At 36.7% G+C, this 19,266-nt stretch overlaps 1 protein-coding gene across 8 annotated transcripts in view; it reads left to right on the top strand.

The window, feature by feature from the left end:
• Positions 1 to 19,266, top strand: part of AK9 (adenylate kinase 9) — a 71,940-nt gene that overhangs the window by 31,794 nt on the left and 20,880 nt on the right. For 5 of the 8 annotated variants that reach the window (XR_003991949.1, XM_030490193.1, XM_030490194.1 and 2 more), the window contains 6 exons: positions 9,520 to 9,726; positions 10,699 to 10,817; positions 11,781 to 11,993; positions 12,601 to 12,867; positions 16,448 to 16,566; positions 17,948 to 18,167. Coding sequence is in view for 4 of the 8 variants with exons in the window: in XM_030490193.1 (XP_030346053.1) it covers positions 9,520 to 9,726; positions 10,699 to 10,817; positions 11,781 to 11,993; positions 12,601 to 12,867; positions 16,448 to 16,566; positions 17,948 to 18,167 (1,145 nt within the window). In the remaining 4 variants the exon portion in view is untranslated. Of the gene's footprint in view, positions 1 to 9,519; positions 9,727 to 10,698; positions 10,818 to 11,780; positions 11,994 to 12,600; positions 12,868 to 16,447; positions 16,567 to 17,947; positions 18,168 to 19,266 lie in introns of those variants that run through there. The other 3 variants (XR_003991948.1, XR_003991950.1, XM_030490197.1) reach the window with 3 other exon arrangements.

The following is a 19,266-nucleotide window of genomic DNA, read 5'->3' on the forward strand; positions in this document are numbered from 1 at the left end:
AATGAATGCTATGTTCACAGTTTTGGGAGCTTTCATATAGCAGTTATGGTATAAAAATGAAAACACAGAAAAATACTCCAGAGCCCAAATCGTGCTCTTTTGATGTGTCAGGTATCATGTAATATGGGAATCACAGAATTGTTAGAGTTGGAAGGGACCTCTGGAGATCATCTACTCCAATCCTCTTAACAAGGCAGGGTCTATTCTATTCTGTATGAATAAATGTGCATTTCAATAATTGCAATTTTTGTAGCTTCAGTGGGACATTGAAGTAACTGGGATTGCTTCAGGACTGAACATAACCAAATTTATAATATTGTTTGTATTTAAAAGGAAAAAGTGGTTCCACTAATGAGGTACTTACAAGTGTCTTAATGAGAGTGAAAGTAAATGGAGAAGGAGACTGAATAAATTTAACAAATATACTTGAGTAGGAAGCTAAGTTCAGTGCCAAAAATGTCTATTGAAGGTGCACAAAACAGTTGTATTTGGTAACTCTTGCTTGCAGTCTCTAGCCGAATATTATAGCTGCACATCTTTTTTCATGTCCCTTCACACAATTATTCTGAGCTTAAATTATTTTCAGGAATTTCTTACTGTATTTAAACATTTTTGCAGCAGCTTTGTGTGTGTATGGATTTATCTGTGCTAGGAGACAGCTATATGACTTCATGAGAATATATTTCAGGCATTGTAGAGAGTTATACAACTTCAGGTAGATCTGTGGATTCACTCCAATCTTGCTGAAGTAAAACCTGGCATATTTATTTCTTGACACATTTCAGCAATAAAATATCCCATACAATTAATCTTGTCCATTAAAGCAAACAGTTGTCATGGTTTAAGACTTTATTTTCTGTACTTTATTTGTCAGTCCTGCTTTTCTGCCAGAGATTGCCCCTTTCCTACAGCAAACTCAACTGGAGCACGTTTGCCTACACCTCAGTAGCTCAGGGTGTGTGTTAGTACAAACCCATCTTCAGTGATGTATCTTCTGCTACTCTTGCTCTTTGGGCAGAAGGTCTTGCAAGAAGTAATGGGTAGCTGGAGCTGATGATTTCAGCTATTGCATCCTGTGCTTGTCCTTCACAGCTTTTAATATCAGTGTTTGCTATAAACGCTTTAATATTGACATCCCCACCCCCTTTCTCATATTACAGATGGTGGAGGGTTGAATCAATACCTATCTTTTGAGCTCTTATGTTCGTTCTTTTTTATCATTGTGTTAAATTCAGTAAGATATTTTAAACAACAACAAAAAAGAAATATAATAATAATTAAACCTGTACATATTGAGACATTTCCTTTTTAGGTTTGAAGAGCAATGCTTTTTGGAATCAATTGTAATTATAACATTTACCAGGCAATTGATGTGTGTTCAGTCCTGCAGCCTCTAAATATATTTTGTTTTTCTTGGTTGGCTTCAATCCTGATTTGTGGTTTGTTGGGGTTTTTTTTCCTACCTCTAACTGGAGGCTTTTCAGTAAGAGGGTTTGAACAAGGACAGTTTATTAATCTGCAAACAGGGGATAGCAAACTTGTACCACAAACTTCAAATCAAGCTGTAGTGATATTAACTAAACAGTTTGTTCAGTTTTTGGGCAAAGTTGCATGACCTTCAAAACCATTTTCAGCCCTCCTTTGTAAGCCAGGTATGATAATTACATTCTAATACCTGTGATCACAGCATTTTAGGCAGCAAAATTTCAAAATTTCAACCAGAAAGGTTATGAACAACTTCCTCAATTAGATCCTAAATACTTTCATTTCTTAAATTCTTTTAGTCTTTTATTCAGAGAAATAAAGGCTAAGAGATATTGGTTTAGTACAGCTATACATTCCTTTGCAGATAAAAAGAACAAAAGCCTATGATCAGAGCCATCAGCTGCAAATATAATTCCTTTACCCTAACTTTTTTATTTTAAAGAAATTTGTAATGGAATAGTCAGATTCAAGTTATTTAAACACTTATAAATGCAATTAAAGGCATGTTGTTATTTCCTGTTAAAAATAATGCACCAGGTATTTGCACTTTGCAAAAAACAACAAAATCCCACTATTGCATCTACTGCCTAAATATCAAATTAATAAATGTCTACAGAGATCTAAGGAAATAACAAAGTGAGAATTGCTGAAATTTCAGGTTGACGTAACCTCCTCAGAAATCCATGAGCACTCTCTACAGGATGAAGTGATAAGGAAAGGAAATCAGAGGAGACAAAAGACTTTAAAAAGTCACTGTCATGGGCCATGTAGAAAGTAGAAAAAAAAGCAGAAAAAAAGTAGAAAGAAGAAAATACCAGGAAAAAATAGTGGGGGGGGGGGGGGAGTGTCTGCAGGAAATAATCATATTGCAGTACACCTACGTGTGGTTTTAACAAACCCCTGTTCTACAGCCCATTTTTAAATTTATATTATATCCACATTAATCAGAAATTGCTAGTCCATTCCCTGTGGCAAGGGATCTTGGGAAAAATAGGAATGGATGAATTTTAACTTTGGATGTAAAGGATTATGTCCTGTATTTTCCTTAGTCATCCATTGTCCTGCTAACAGCTTGCTAGATTTCACATGGAGTTATGTGTACTTCTTTTTGGCATAAGGCACAATTGTGCAGCACATGGAACTCCATAAAACCATAAGCTAATGAAAAGATAAACAAAATCCTGTAGTAGCCTTCTCTCAAAAAACATTTTTAAGGCAACTCATCTTTAATGGAGACTGTTTTAGTTTTTAAAGTAAGCATTTTAGCTTTTATCTACTAGAATGTTTAGAATATGTTAAGTCCAGAAGATAAATAAATCCAACATGAAACATTTTATTTTAAATTGCAAGTTGTTAAATATGCACATTTTTATGCATTAGAAAGAGTCAATTTCATCTGTAAACTGAACTGGTGTTTTTTTTTTCAAACACCATAAATCAGCACATACTATATAAGTTTGTCTACTAAGTACATTTCACTGTAATAAGCCAAAAATTATTTGGCTGCATTTATTTGAAAGTAAGTAATGAAAAGTCTGTATAAACAAACTACATGGTCTGTTTCAAAAAGACAAATGAAAATATGTTCATAATGAAATACATATCAGTTCCAAGGAATGGAAGCATCACTGTTATCCTATATTTTGCCTTTCTGTTTATTTGGATAGCTAAGCTCTAATGAAGAAGACATGCTGGCTTCTGGTCTTTCCATCTCAGCTTTGGCAAGGTTTGAGAGGGGAGGAAAGAAGAATTTTTTTCATCTTTTTTGTTGCTGAAATATGGACTGAGGGCAGAACAAGTCATATCTAATACTAGCAGAACACTCAAAAAAAAGATATTAAAGCCTTTCATTCCCCAGAAACTCACTTGGAGAATGTGGGGGCAGAAAGCCTTTGAGGATTGTTTGTCTCTATGGTAACTATGCTCAGTAAAGGCAAAGAAGACACAGAGCAAAATAATATGAGAGATTGCCATATAGGCATTCCCTGTGAAAGCTCCAGATTAAGGGCTGGAGAGGATTGTTTTCTATCACCTCTGTGATAAGGAAAAGAAATTACAAACAGCGCTGTTAGATGGAGTACCACTGCCTCTGAAGGAAAATTGTTTGCATTTTTAGATCCATTTATTTTTAAATCATTACTGTCTTTTCAAGTATTTTCCTTGACTATGTTTCTTATTTCTTTGAAAATATCATCTCACCGTAAATCACCTCTGCAAGCAGAATTGTTATAACTTGTATCTAATGGCAAAGGTACAGCTGCCTTACTTACAAATATTTGCAGTATCTTTAGTCTCTGAGACCCAGTTTGAAACAAACCAAACGCCAGAGAGGCAACATTTTTGTCATAATAAGGTTCAATAGCTGAACCAGAAACAAATAACATTTGAGTTGTCCGGTTTTTGGGTTGTTCCTTTTCTCTAAGAATGTAATCCTTTTCTCTTCTGTTACTTCAGCCGTCTTCCCAGGGGAAAGTTTCTCCAGTTCCCTTAGGCCTGTATAACCTATTTAAAAGCTCCATAAGTATGCAATAATGCAAAAATGATTACAAGTATGCAATAATGCTGTTTAAGGAAAAAAAATAAGTTTCCTTAAACAAGAAAACTCTCAGATAAAGGTAATACGTTGTAATTATGTGCCTAGAGTAGAGAAGCAGGGCTGGAACACATGCTGGCCCACCATTTACTAAATATGGCCTATCAGGAGGGTTGTAACATGAATTGTGTTTCTGAGATTAGTTTCATATGGGAAGCACTCTATTGAATGGATTCATTACCATGTTCAATATTCTGTCTCAGACAATGTCAAATATTCATTTAAATCCATTATTCTGCCTGTGTATTTCCAAAGTTTCATGACCTACTCAGAACTGCGAGTTTTTTAAAGGGCCGAATTATAAAATCCTAGACCTGTTGAAGGCTAGATGCAGACAGCACGTGTTACCATCTTGCATACATTATTGCTTTGAATAGGGCTGTGGTTCATGAGGCAGTGCATGTGATTTCTACAGTGTGAATGTGCCAGGGATAACACGTGCAAAAAGCAGTTCACATAACCTGGTTATTAATGTATCCTTTGCTTATTTTCTTAAAATCTGTGTTCCTAGTGGAATCATCATTACATAACACATTAGAGCTGCCCAAATTTAAGCAGGTTTTACCTGGCTATATCTCTGTCTCATTTGGAATACATCACTACTGAATATAACATACTTAATTGTACCATTTACACAACATCTTTTAATGGACATAAAAAGGAAGGCATTTTCATGTTTCTATTTAGAATCATGGCAAGAGACAGAACTATCATTGCAGGGGATAACTAATATGACATATACAGAATGAATGTGTAGTTTAGTAAAATGCAAGTATTAAACATTTTCAAGAAAAAAAATAATTTCTAATTCAAGATCAGACTATTTGATCTTGAATTAAGGTGATTTTAAGGTGTTTCTGCTTAGTATGCAGTTTTGCACTTCTGGTTTATGTTTAGACTAATAATCATTCAAATAGAGAGAAGGTTAGCCACTGAGGTGTGAGTCTAATCGTTGTGTTGTTCAAAGCTGTAAAAAAAAAGAGGGAAAATGCATTAAGTATTCTTTGTTATAAAAGATCACAAAAATACTTGAGAAAACGCGGATTTGTTAACCTATTACTTAAAAGTGGCTCAATTAAAATAAAGTTTAGCAGTTCATCTTGGGGACAGCATGTCAGGACACTGTGAGGGCTAACTGCTCCCAAAGGAACAGGGAGCTGGCAGCACAGTGTGGTAACATAGCCATCAGGACAGGGCCCAGCAGCCAGAGCCAGTCCCACCATCCCTGCCAGGAGCAGGCCAGATCTGATCCTGTGCATTGGGCACCTGGGACAGGGGTGAGCTGAGGCCAGGCTGGGATGTCAGCCCATGGGTGGGCAGAGCTCAGCAGAGCCCATGGCCAGGCAGAGCTGTGGGGTGCTGGAGACCGGCCCTGATGCAGCATTGCTGGGGCAGCAGCTGATGGCCCTGGGGGCTGACATGCGGTCCTGGGCTGGGGTGGAGAGGGGGGGAGCCCCAGGGGCCTGAGCAGTGACAGCCGGGCCTATGGGCACCCTCAGGTCCCAAAGCCGGCATATCAATTGCCATAGAAGGCCTGATTTATTTCAAATCTCAGTTTATCAGATACATAGTAGAGGTAAATGGGGGTATTGAGAGAATAAAAGTTTCAGCCTCATAAGTTGAAGAATCAAATTCTTAAGCGCACTTAAATATCTAGAAATTTCTGTATTTCCAGAGGACTACACATTAAGACCCAGACTCATAAGGAGATGTAGGCATTTCAGTGCCCAAAACTGCTATGCTAACTTTAAAGTGCCTGGCTTCATATATGGAATTAAGAGTTGTAGAAATAGGCACAACAAGTAGCAAACTATCAAAGGGCCAACCTTAGTGAGCCATGAAGGAATGTTAAAAGGAGGGCACATATTTGAAACCCTGCGCATTTCTAAATTTGGCCAAGGACAAAAGAACTCTAGCTCTTTGGCAATTAATTCATTGGAGGCAGGGCAGGGGCTTGCTTGCTTGCTTCTAGAAGACTGTAGTGTCACTGACCTTTGATATAAAAGCTTTATAGGTAGCTCAGCCATCCAAGTCATAAAAACTTGTTAGATGTGTTCCTTGTCCTGCAGGTGCTCACATAGCCAAGCTGCTATTGGCACTTCCAGGCAACGCTTTAGTTAGCATGTTAGACAAAAGTTAGGCAGCATCTCTACTCTGACCATTATGTTCAGACCTGCCAAATCTGACTGGTACTTAATCACTGAAATCCAGCTACATTGTACTAGTTACTAGCATTTTTTGATCTGGCTCTATTTTGGGAAATTAAATGTTGCATTTGTGGATTTCTTCAACAATACACGAGAGAAGATTGAGAGACATTCAGTTCTGGGAGGAAATACTAGTTTTCTTAAAGAAGAAAATTGTAACAGGGCAATCTAACTTCATGAGCCAGAAAAATTGTTTAGGTTTTTCAGGTTGGGGCAAACTCAAAATGCATGTTACAGTGCTGCAATTTTGCATAGTGAGCATTAGCTGCTTAATGCCAGGGAGTAACCATAAACCACTGAGTTTTTAATGTTTTGGGGGTTTGTATTTTTAAGAAAATGGTCAAAGCTTTTAACACACAAGGCATTATGTAAGGTTCTCCTTTTTTGGTGTAGGAAATTATATAAGGAAAATGAGTACTAATGGTCCTTTGTTGTAAAAATCAGCAAAAGTTCATTGGATTAGATTGAACCTGTTGTTGCTTGTGTCAAAATCTTTTCCTGCTCTTTTGAATTCAAAACAAGACAGAAACAAGAGGAGAGGGAAATTATAGCAAAGTAGAAAATCGCTCCATCCGCTGGTCAAGCTCTTTCTTGCAGCTTTATTTCTGGTAAGAGACAAACACAGCATACACTGTAAGTCCTAGCAAACTTACAGTAGTATCAGACCATTTAAATCACTGCTCTCAACTGCTTTTCTGTCTGTTAGCTGACAACACTGATATCAGAATTATTAAACAGAACACAAAAGAAAACAGATAAGAAAAATAAGAAAATCAGTATTGAACATTACATGAGTGCAGGGAATGGGAATATCAGTATAATTTTAAGGCAGATATAGTGCATCATTTATGCCATTATCTACTGTAAACTTTAATTTTTTATTATACATCTATGACCAAGTTGTTTCTAAATATGTAACAGATCACCTCTTCATTAATTTCTGTACTTTTATAACAATGTACAATTGGAAAGATGCATTCATAACTCTTACAAGGCCTGGTTTAGTGGTTAAATCACACAAACGAGGCTTGAAAGTCAGAAGAAATGAATTCCCTTTTTCAATTCTTTTGCAGACTTGGTAGTGAAATGGAAGTACTCCAGTTCTCTGAATAAATAGATCTAAATTTCAAGCTGTTTAACACCCATAGTTTCTGTTTCATATAACTAGCAAAAGTGTGTCAGCATCTCTGCAAAGGTGAAACATCAGTTATCCAGGAATTGAGACATTCCCATCACAGATCACTTTTAAAATGTGGATTATAATCTTTGTCTACCTGTCAAAGACTCATAGAATAGTTTGGGTGGGAAGGGACCTTTGAAGGTCATCTAGTCCAGAGCCCCATTCAACCTGACCTTGAATGTTTCCAGAGATGAGACATCTACCATCTCTCTGGGCAACCTGTTTCAGTGTTTCACCACCCTCACTGTAGAAGATGTCTTCCTTATATCTAGTCTAAATCTACCCATAAAACCATTACCCTTTGTCCTGTCACAGCACTTCACACTCTATTCATTTCTTGATGTAAAGGGCAACCCCTCCTTCCTTGCCTGTCCCTTCCCTTACAAACAGCCTGTAGCCATTGATAGCTGCACTCCAGTCATGGGTTTCATCCCTCCAAGTTTCAGTAATGGCTTTCTATTAGCACAGTCGCTTCCAACTGCTCCTGTTTGTTGCCCATGCTTTGCGCATTGTTGTAGAGATATTTAAGGTGGGCTGTCAGCCTTGTCACCTTCTTAGAGAACACCCCTTAATTCCTTTGAGGTATTTCACATGTGTTTCCCTGTTGGCTTCTGTTACCTCAGGAGCCGCTGGGTCATCTCCGTAAGACTTCAAGTGTACTCCAGTGTAGTCAGCACATCTCAGAGCAACTGGCTGAGGGCCCTCGCTAGCACCCCATCTCTCTAACCTTGGATGTATCATCCCACACCTTGTCACAAGCAAGCCTGGTATTATTCCACTCTCCCTTCAAGTCTAGTTTCAAGCTCTGCAATAAGCACTTCTAGCTCATGAGCAAAGATCTTCTTCACCTTTTGAGAAAGGTGAATCCCATCTGATGTCAGCAAGCCTGGTGCCATGTAGGCCATGCCATTATCAAAAAACCCAAAACTGTGGTGGTGACAAAGGACACAGAGCCATGTATTAATAGACTGAGTGTATCTGTTTCTTCCAATGTTGCTGCCTGCAACCGGAAGGAGAGAGGATACTCCAGATTCCCTTACCAACCATCCCAAGGCCCTGAAGTCACCCTTGGACTATGTGTTGCTCCTTCATTGCTACCCATATGGAAGAGCAATAATAAGAAATAGTCCAAGGCTTGGCTCAGAAGTTTCCTAGGGATGTCTTTAACCAGCGCCCCAGGGAGGCAGCAGACTTCTGTAAGAGGAGGGTCTGTCAGGCATAAGTTGTAATTTATGTAAGAACTCTCGTATTGCATAAGTTAGTGTTCTGGCTCACTGCTTTGCCTTTACCAATTTAGGACTTCAGTCTTTGATACTATCCCTCATATCCTTGACATTTACGCTGAAGCGGTCTTCTTTGTTTCATCCTTTCTTTTTCCTTTCTCCCCTAAATCTTCTATTTTCTCTGCAATTTTGCCATGTCGATCCTTATATACCCGAGTGCCTTTGAGTAAATGAAGGTTTAATTCCGTATATTGAGACCTTATGCTGAAGAGGAAACATGGCTAGTAGTACGCATTATTCTTCTATTCAAGTAAAGAGAACATGCTCCACTTGAAATATGTGTTAGATACCTAACATGCAACCTGAACACTCCACAACAGCTTCAGTAACTGAACCTGAACCAGGTCAGAACATGAAATTGCTTCTTTGCACTGTGTGTTAGTTTTCCTACTCTATTTTTATCTATACTGGCATATTCCATAAGAGGCATGACCATATGGATACCCTGTCAGAAACTGTCATTAAATTGTAATTTTTAAATTAATGCATATTCCTTATATTTCTTTGAGGAAAGAGTCATATTTATTTGGGTGATGATTTAAGTAACCATATGCAAATTCAGTTAAGTAATTTGACCTTGTATATACTGCATCGACATAATGAATTTGGCATTTTTAAAGTATCTTTGTAAACTAGTAATATAATAATTCATAATTATGGGGGAGGGAAGGAAGCAGCATTAAAAAAAAAAAAGCCACCATAGTTGAGGAAAAAACTAATAAACCTAAAGCATAACGGAGCATTGCCTTCTATATACCATTTGATTTTCAGAAATCATACTACCTGAGTTTACAGAGGATGATTTTCTAGATATGCCAGAAATGGAAACAGTTAGAAAGAAGATTGACCTTTTCGTGAATGACTGGAAAACGGTGGAGTCAGAAATCAAGCAGTCATCTGTAGTTCAGGTTGCTGGTTTAGAAATTGCTGAGCAAACTCCAGAAAGTCTGCTTAATCAAACTGTGCTGGTTATGGAAAGTAAGTAATACTGTTTATGTGATTTACACTTAACCTAACAAGAGGGATTTTGGAGAGCTTGTATGATGGGTGTAGGTTATACTCAGCTTGATATTGGGTGTAGGTTATACTCAGTTCTGTATTACTAACATGTAGTGGGAACAGGACATGCTGTGCTCGTGGGTGAGCTGAAAAGCACACAGCCAGCCTTTAAGACATAGGAAAAGTGGGGAATATATATATTTAAAAAATATGTATGGGACTATACACATATGTATGTATAGCTCCCCAAACATTCTGACAACGCAGTTTCCCAGTTACTTGTTGTGTCTGTTTATGTCAGGATACTGGTTTGAGAAATGAACAGATAACAAAGGTTCATTAATGTACAGTATTCATTTGAGTCAATGAGACTTTCAGGGTATGTAATAATCTAATCTACCCATCTGCACAGACTGTGTTTCAAGACTGGATTTTTTTACAGTATTGATACTTTTTTTTTTTTTGCCAATTACCTTTCTTCACCTGTGTTCTCAAATCTCTAACAATTTTGAGTACTGGATAAATAATATTACGTTTTTTCAATCACTATACAATGCAAATGTTTCATTAACCAAAACATCTATTGTCCTAGCTTTATAATCAAATAAAATTTGGCTGATGACTTTTCCCAATGAACAAAATTTAAAAAAAAAAAAACCTGTTGCAAATAGTAATGGCACTATCTGTGTGTGTTTGTATAATACTTCTGTACTATAAGTTCCTGTTGAAAATACCAATTCAACCAAAAAACAACCAGTAGATTTTCCATTTTGAAGGAAGCAACATACTGATTCCTACATTCAGGGAGAACAATTTATTCTATGAGTAGGAGAAATGCAATGTACAGTTGGCATGATTTGCTTATTTTATGGACAAAGAGAATATATTCCGGCACAGCCAAATGAAAAATATTGAAACAGAAAAAAAAATTTAAAAATTAACCTTTTTCAGAACCTTTTAAATATCATGGTTGGGAATTATCTGCTGAAGACTTAGATGAGGAGGCAGAAGATCTGGCTGCAGAAAGTGAAGATGAAGAAGTTGAAGAAGAGGAGAATGAGAATGAAGAAGTAAGGATGCTGGCTTTGTCTGTTCATGCTTTTATTTTAAATCGTTTATTTTCAGTTTCAACATAATCCCAGAGAAGTCAGATTTTGCACTTGATTTTGTATGAACTAGTTTTAATCTCCTTACAGAATAAATATCGGCATATGCTTCAAGAACACCTTCCTTGTATTCCTGTGTTCTGGCTGATAGTAGTTTTACTCCAGCAAGAATCATAAATACCCATGCTAATAGAGAGAATGAATGTACAGATGGCAAAGATGGGAGGTTATTAAAGAAACAAATGTGAACTTTGATTTCTGTCAACTAACAATGATTCTGTGAGACATCACATAAGCATCAGAAGATGCAGAGTCCTAATGTGCAATCCCCTGTTTCTTCTCAGCTATTGATAATTTTCGAACACCCACTTTAATGACATTAAAGGTCTAGCTTTGCCTTTCTTTTATTTTTATCCCATATACTGGAAGAGTCCCATCCCCAAATTTAAAAGTACAGGATATCCATATATTGTACTGGAGCAGTATTGAGTAGATTTTTTAGAAATTAATTTTATTGGATAAGTAATCTGTAGTCATAATACCAGTTCTCATTGCCTTTTCTGAAGAGGTTTACTTCTGCACATGTAGAAGCAATAGAAAATGAGTTTCAAGAACACAGCAGGAAAAGATTTTATCACAGATACTTCTAGCCTAATTTTGGTCTTTAACAGCTCCCTATGATATTATAATTTCAAACTTAAAAAGGTCATTCTTTTCGCACTAGATTGGGCAGTTTTGTATTCTGACTCTGAATCTAAATAGTGTGTATTTATTTTCATAGACTTATATTCATAGACTTACCTTGAGAATACCATTCTCATTCAATGCTCAGCTGATGTATTTGACATTGCTTAATCTGATCTACCTAAAACCTAAATGAACTACTGAATTCAAACAGTTTTTTAAAAGTTTTCATAATATTTTCAGGATGAAGAACAAATTAAGGAAAAGAAAAGGCACATGGGAGACACAAAACACTTTTGTCCAGTCAGTCTGAAAGAGAACTTTGTTCTTCACCCAGGACTCTATGATCATGCAGCTAAATATCAAGAAAAGATTTATTACTTTTCAACTCCAGAGTACAGAGATAAATTTTTGAAGAACCCTGAGGAATATGTGGCTCACAATGAACCAATACAAGTGAGGATCTTCAAAATTGCTTGAAGCAGATAATGACAGATTAAAATCACTATTTTCCATTTTCATTTATAATTGTTTTATTATTGCTGATTTTTTTTTTTCTAGGTGATAATAAAATATCAGGCAAGTCCTTGAAACAAATAAAACTTCCTTAGTGACTTTTTAGTGTACACTTAAATTAACGCATTGAATAATAATGCAAATAAAGCAGAAAAGAGAGGAAGATTATAAAGGCTTACAATAATCCTAAAATGTGATTAAAAAATCACACATATTGGGGTTTTTGGGGGGTTTTACTATCTTTAAGTTTTTTGTTTGTTTGTTTGTTGTTTTTTTTGTAAGGGGAAGAAAGCTAAAGAAGGAAAGATTTACCAGAATTGTCTAATGAAACTACATTTTTACCTACTGGCATCAACTGCCATAGTGTATTTGTTCAGTATTTCCAGTGAGCAGGTAATCTGTTTGGAACAGCAATAAAAAGCCTGGAAGAAATAAAATGCGAAATTTTGTGACAGGTTTTGATGTAATTTTTATGACATTTTGAAACTGAAAAACAGTAGGGGGTGCACTCCAAATTGTTACAATATATTTCAATTTTTTCCTATAGGCTCCTCCATTACGAGTGTGCTTAATTGGGGCTCATGGAGCAGGTAAAACTATTTGTGCACGACAGGTAGCAGACAAGTTAGGCATTTTCCATATTCAGTTTGAAGAATATCTACAGGAATTGATCCTACCCAAAACTAAAGAGAAAGTTGGACCCCATTTTGATGAAGAACCTGAAGAAGATGACAATAAAATACTAATGCTATCACAGGAACTGGAGGACTCTCAGGCCATGTCTAAAATTGAAAAGACTGAAAAAAGCAAACAGGTAATAATCTGATCTTTTTATATCCATACACAAAATATCCACTTTCAGGCCACAATAGGAATTTCCTATGAAATTCTAGTTTGATAAAAATCACTTATGTTATTTACTTGATGAAATTTGGAAATACTAGTTCTTGACAATATTTTCTTATGAATGTCACAAACACTCTTCAAAACATTTTCAAGAATTATGTATAGGGATTTTCTTAAATAGTACAGATAGGTGCTAAATAGGGCAAAGGAAGAAAAATAGAGATTAAAAAATAAAATGAAGGTCAGAATGATAATGTGAAGGTAAATATTTCAGTGTTCATAACAGGGTAAGAGAGTACTCTTTTTGTACAGCAGGTTCTGTAATCTGGACTGTAGTGTTGTCTTTGCTTATTGACCGCAAAGTTTCCAACCAGAGAAAGCTCTTAGGTAGTATAAAATATGTCTTGTAGTTGAAAAAACTCTTTCAAATACCTTGATATTCATGATACTGTTAAAATAATTAATGAATGATAGTTTTCAGAAAATTAGATTGAATACTCATTCAAAATTGTTATAAACATACATTCTAAAACCAGTCTCTTACAGGGTGTAATTTCCCTGAACAATAAATATTTACATATAAGTTTATCAGGAGAGAGTGACTTCTTGTGTTAGACAGTGATATATTGGGAAAACCAGACAAGGTTTTAATGCAAATTAATTCTTCTTTAGATAGTAATGGATGTGATAGAAGCCTTTATTGTTTCGAGAAGTCTCAACACAGGTACACAGCATATGAATCTTTCAATTGAAAATCTACCTCCTCGACAATACAAATAAGGGTTTATCCAACTTGCAAAGCTTCAGGAAGAAATAAGTTTCTGCACCACATTCTAAGAGCCTCGGTTTTTTGGTTTGGTTTTTTTTTTTTTGGTTCTCCTAATACCTGCCATGTAGGATGTCTTTGATGACTACTAACTTGAACGAACACGAATAGGATCAAATTTGGGATTGTTTATGTAATCTGGACATATACAAGTCAATGGGATGCATTCACAGGTGCCAAGGAAGGTGCCAAGGAAGGTGCCAAGGAAGATGCCAAAGGTGCATTCAAGGCCACTCTCTATTGTCTTGAAAAGGAGGGGAGGTCCCTGATAGCTGGAAGATAGTGTTCCTGACAAAATAATGCAAGAGCAGGTAATACTGGAAGCAAATGCCTCAATACAGATGGAGTATGGAGCAAAACCATGGATGTCAGCACAAAAATTCAGCTTTTCATCAGTTAAATCTAAGAGGAGGTTCTTTTGCCAAAAATATGGCAAGTGTTCCTGGCAGTGATGATTATGGCTGGCTCTCACCGAGCTTTATTTTTTTGGGCATCACTACATGTCTTACATTAAGGCATTTCTGTTAGTATTTTTTCCTCATCTTTTTATCTGCTGGTAAACATTCTTCTTCTACATTAGTATCTTTTTCTCACAATTCTTGTAAAGTGCTTTTATCTGATGGCACTACCAAAGCACAGCTGATGCAATTTGAGTTTAAAAACACATTCATTGGTCTATGCACAGAACTAGTGAATCATTTCCAAGGCTGTGGACTCCCTAAGCATTTCTCTGAGTATAACTACCATCAGACTGTCCGACTATACAGTTTTTCACCTACCCACTACTTCTCCAAAATGTCATTTAATTTCATACATATTATTCTCTTTCACTTTGGCACAAGGCACTAGAAGCATATCTATCATAGCTTAAGGTAAAGGTCAGCTATAATATCTAAAGCAAAAATACTGAAGGCAAAGAAAACATACCATGCAGTCTAGGAAATTTAGCAAGAAGGTATCATGCTGGTTGTTTTAGTACGTATCAACCAAAACCTTCACAGCACCGACATGTCTGGGGAGCAACCTTACCCTTTGAACCACTGCTGTGTGGGGTGTTCTCTTTTCTGTACCAGGAATATGCATCTTGTGTTTCTTTTCTTCTATCAGTTACAAATGCCATTTCAAAAGCTCATCTAAATAAATAAATGTCAGTGATACATGTGGGTTTTACCATTTTCTTCCACTTCCACGTTTCCTTCAAGATGCCTCTGTGTTACAGATCTGGCTAACACTTTGCCTGCTTAGGTATCCGTTATGCCCTACTAACTTCTTTTAACATGTATGCTGGGTCAGCCACTAGACAAAATACTACTCACATACATGCTACATTAGACCTGTGGCTTCCAGCATATTCTCAAGTTCTTTTGGCTACATTATCAGAATAGATGTCAGGCATAGGAATTCTTACTCAGACATGTCCTTGCAGCAAGCAGTTCCCTACAGTCACTTTGGGGTTTCCTTGGATCTTCTGATCCGTTGGATCTTTTTGTTAAAAGGGTTATTCCTTTATTTTCTGACAGGTTATGCTAACAAATTCTTGAGCAATTTGGGTTAATATGAGTACTACATAAGGAAAGGACAGCAGAACTTCGTAATGAATTCTCAATAGAATGTCAGGGGACAACTTAAATCCATTTGCAGAGAGGTAGAGGAGAATACCTAGCTGCATATCAAGTTTTCTTTCCAAGTGACTTTGGATGCAACTTAGGTGCATGTGTGATCACCACTGACATTTAAACAACACACTCTTTTGGTAGTGTATATCTCATCATCTTAAATAAATCCAGATGATTTTTTTAGAAATGAGACTTTTATAACATATGGCAGAAAAACCGTTGAACTCTTTAAAGGATACCAGGTACATTTTCTCTTACAAACTTTGCAATTCTGTTTTATTGGGGGAAAAAATCAACTAACTACATAATAATATTTTCTTCTATGAATGTTACCATGAAAAAATAACACAGCAGGTCAGAAACAGTGATATTGTCTGACTTCTAGTGTTGTCTTTTATCCAGTAGACCTACTGTGACTGATGTAAACTAATCCAGAATCGCCAATCATCTGTATTCTTTTTCATTCTTTTTTACTGCAGTTTGTGTCAGGAAGCCATTCTATGAAAAGTGCATCCTGAGCCATATGACTCTCACAGTGTTACACGTTCTGAAAAAACAGTTTTTCACAAGAATTTGACAGCTAGGTTTTGGTATTTGAATGCTCTGTATTTGACTAGTCATTAATACTACCACTGCTCTATAGAACAATGGCTATCTGTCTGATTTCTCGTCATATGCTTATCCCCTTACATATCTTTCTTTGACATCTTCTGATTGTATCAAAAGATAAAAGTTGCTCCTTAACAAGTGAAAAAGAAACCATTCTGATGTAGTGCAGATAGTTTTCCAGCATGAGAACATGTATAACTCAGGGGAAAACTTCTTGTAGGCAATTGGGAGAAAGTGCGAGCATTTCAGTTTCTACGCTATTGAGCATATGTATAATTAAATACAACCTCAAGCATTTGAAAATATCGCCAAATTTATAATGCAGTGAAATGTGGCAAATGAGTTTGTTTCTGCTGCCTTAAATCAAATTAAAACAGTACCTTACTTAGCCAAAAAACCCAAACCAAAACCAAACCACAAATGTTTCTTTCTTTCTGTTAATGGTGTTTTGTTGGGGGGTTTTTTTTCATTATTTTGTGGATTTTCTTTATATAAAGGAAGTGACGTTAACCCCTGAGGAAGAGGCAATCAAAGCAAATCTGATGGATAAAGACCCACTGCCTCCAGACGTTCTTGATAAGATTGTTCTTGACTGGTGGAAAAAAGAGCCATTCCGGTAACTGTAATTAGATTCCCTCTTTAATTAATCTTATAAAGATATAATTCATTGTGTCCACAATTACAAATTGCAGAGATTATTTCAATGCTCTTGTACTTCTTATGAATCATGACCTACCTCTCAGTCTTGGTTTATTGCTCTATTTTGATTGGTATTTTGACAGTAATACATCGTCTCACGCGCTCTGCACAGGACTGGACAAAAATACTTGGTGCACTTGATTTGGGTTAAATCTCCTGAATGGGTAGTTTCCATGGGCTTACAGGATAGATATGTAAATAAACCTTTTGTGTTTTCATTTAATTAATAAATATGGAGAGCTGGAACCCAGCTGAAAAAATTGGTTTACATACATTGTAACTATTGTGTGGAAAGCAAAAGCAAAGTATTCTGTGCTCCAAAATAGCACAGAATCAGGTTATCTATCTTGTGCATTCATCACAATGTCCAGTGATGTATCCACAACAGACTTCTTTTCATATCAGAGAGTACATCCGTAACACTGTGATAAATGTGGGTTATTGCGGCATGAATAAATATGATCATTGACTCCTAGAAAGCAGACTGGATTTTTAGGATGTAACTTCAGCAGGGAATATCCCTTTTTTTCATGTCCTATCTCTTCCATCCATTTCCATCTACATCATAGCTGCTTTTTTTTTAATGTTTGAACATTAAGTTTCAATTCCTAACAGTATGAGAAATGCCTTAAAAAGAATAAACAATATCCTCATGTAAACTTTTGTCCTGCAGCCAGCAAATAGGGGACAACATTCTCTTAAAAGTAATAAAGAGAAATATGAACTTCTTATTAACACACCTTTCAGCATTTTAGAATTACTCATCTAATTTGAGATTTTGGGAGCTCCAACAAGCCGTACAGCTTTCCAGACATACCTGACCTGGTTTTAATATCTGCAGGAAAGGAGATGTAGGTCATGCTCAGTGGCAAAATCTGCTGAGTGGCAAAAAAAGCCAGGGCAAAACTCCCTGTACTAGAGAAGAAATTGACAGGCGTTGCTGAAAAACAAATTTTCAGGCAACAAGCTTTCTGCAGCAGATGTTACCAAAATGATCTTTGGGGCACCTTCTATTTTTTCAAGAGTAGCACCTAAGAAGTACTGCTTTTAGAGTCACACAAGCAATACTGAGGACACAATTTATTTTGGCTTTTTCAAGTTCCTTACATTGTAAAAAGATAATACCTGAAAGTATTTTTTTGTTTACTTTTAGCATACACATTTAATAAGAGAGTTGCTTTAGGGTTGTTTTTTGGTTTGTTTGGTTCTGTGGGGTTTTTTTCCAAATTAGTTGCATTTTCCCTGTGTTGTGCTTTAAACTACATTGTGTAATGATAAATATCTTATTTTCCAATTAGGTCCACGGGATTTATACTGGATGGATTCCCTCGTACTTCAGATGAAGCTCAGTATTTGTCAGAACAAGGACTTTGTCCTGATGTTGCAGTTTATATTAAAGTAGAAGAGAGTGATGTTCTTGACCGCCTTTTTCCTCCACGTCTGCAGAAATGGAAAGAAAGACAGCATAAAAGAATGGAAAATAGAAAGAAACTGAAAGACCTGAAAGCAAAAATAAGGGTACGTTTTCAGTCCTGTATCCTTTCTTGTAATTTCAGCAGCATGGGTCTGAACACAGATTCTAAAACTCACAAAGCAGGGAAGAGCACACAGAGAAATAGATATGGAAGCCAGCCGACACACTCCACACATTCACAGCATTTTTAGATCTACCATAGAAACTAAAAAGAATTTAGGGCTGCTTTCCTCCTCTGTGCAGTTAATGCATGCAGGAGTTTAGATATCTTGCAGCCCAAGAAAATAGCTGTGCTGCCAGCCAACTGGCAGTCTGACAGAATGCCAGACATCTGGAAAGTCCTGGAAAAAAGTCAACTACATGGAGAGAGTGAATGTGACCATACAAAATAAAATACACAGCTCACGCACCATACTGTCGTTGCATCTCATATTCCCTGCGCATGTGTGAGTTGATCTGCACCTCCCATAGGCTGACTTCACAGGTACTGTATGGTGTATGTGTCTGTTTTTCCAGCTGTGATACTCTGCATAGAAATGTAATAGCACTAAGCCACATTCTCAGTCCTGCTGCAGCTGCAGTCTCCCATTTGAACAAAATTGTGCCTACTACTGCACAGGTTACAAGTTATTTGAAGTAACCTGAAACTTCTATGCAGATGTTTACAATGAGGACATGCAATATATTCAAGGTTCCTAACTGTCAGTAAAAGTGAGATAAACTACTTCACATGTACTATCAGAAAAGGTCTGAGTGCAAGTTACTACAGAGCAGCTGACACACAGGAAATTAGTACAACGGAAACTGGGACAAGGCTCATACAATACCAGTAAGTTTTCCGAACTGCCTGTGCCAGGGTTTGGCTCTGAGAATGCAGATAATCCACGAGAGTAAAAATATTTTTTCAACTTAGTCTTTCCTGATGCAAGTTGGAAATCTTGCTGGAAAAGGTACATCCTAGTGACCAACTGTGCAACTGACTATTGCTGTACTAAGCTCACCCTGTAGGCAGTTACTCTGATAATTCATGTGGCAAATATCTGTGCTACAGATCCTAGGGTTCAAACTGCTAATGAATCGTTTAGGCATCAATATAGCTCCTGACAACATGGAAAACAAAGGTTCCCATTTAAAACATATACA

Source organism: Strigops habroptila, chromosome 6 (genome assembly GCF_004027225.2).
Source record: "Strigops habroptila isolate Jane chromosome 6, bStrHab1.2.pri, whole genome shotgun sequence".
Taxonomy (NCBI): domain Eukaryota; kingdom Metazoa; phylum Chordata; class Aves; order Psittaciformes; family Psittacidae; genus Strigops; species Strigops habroptila.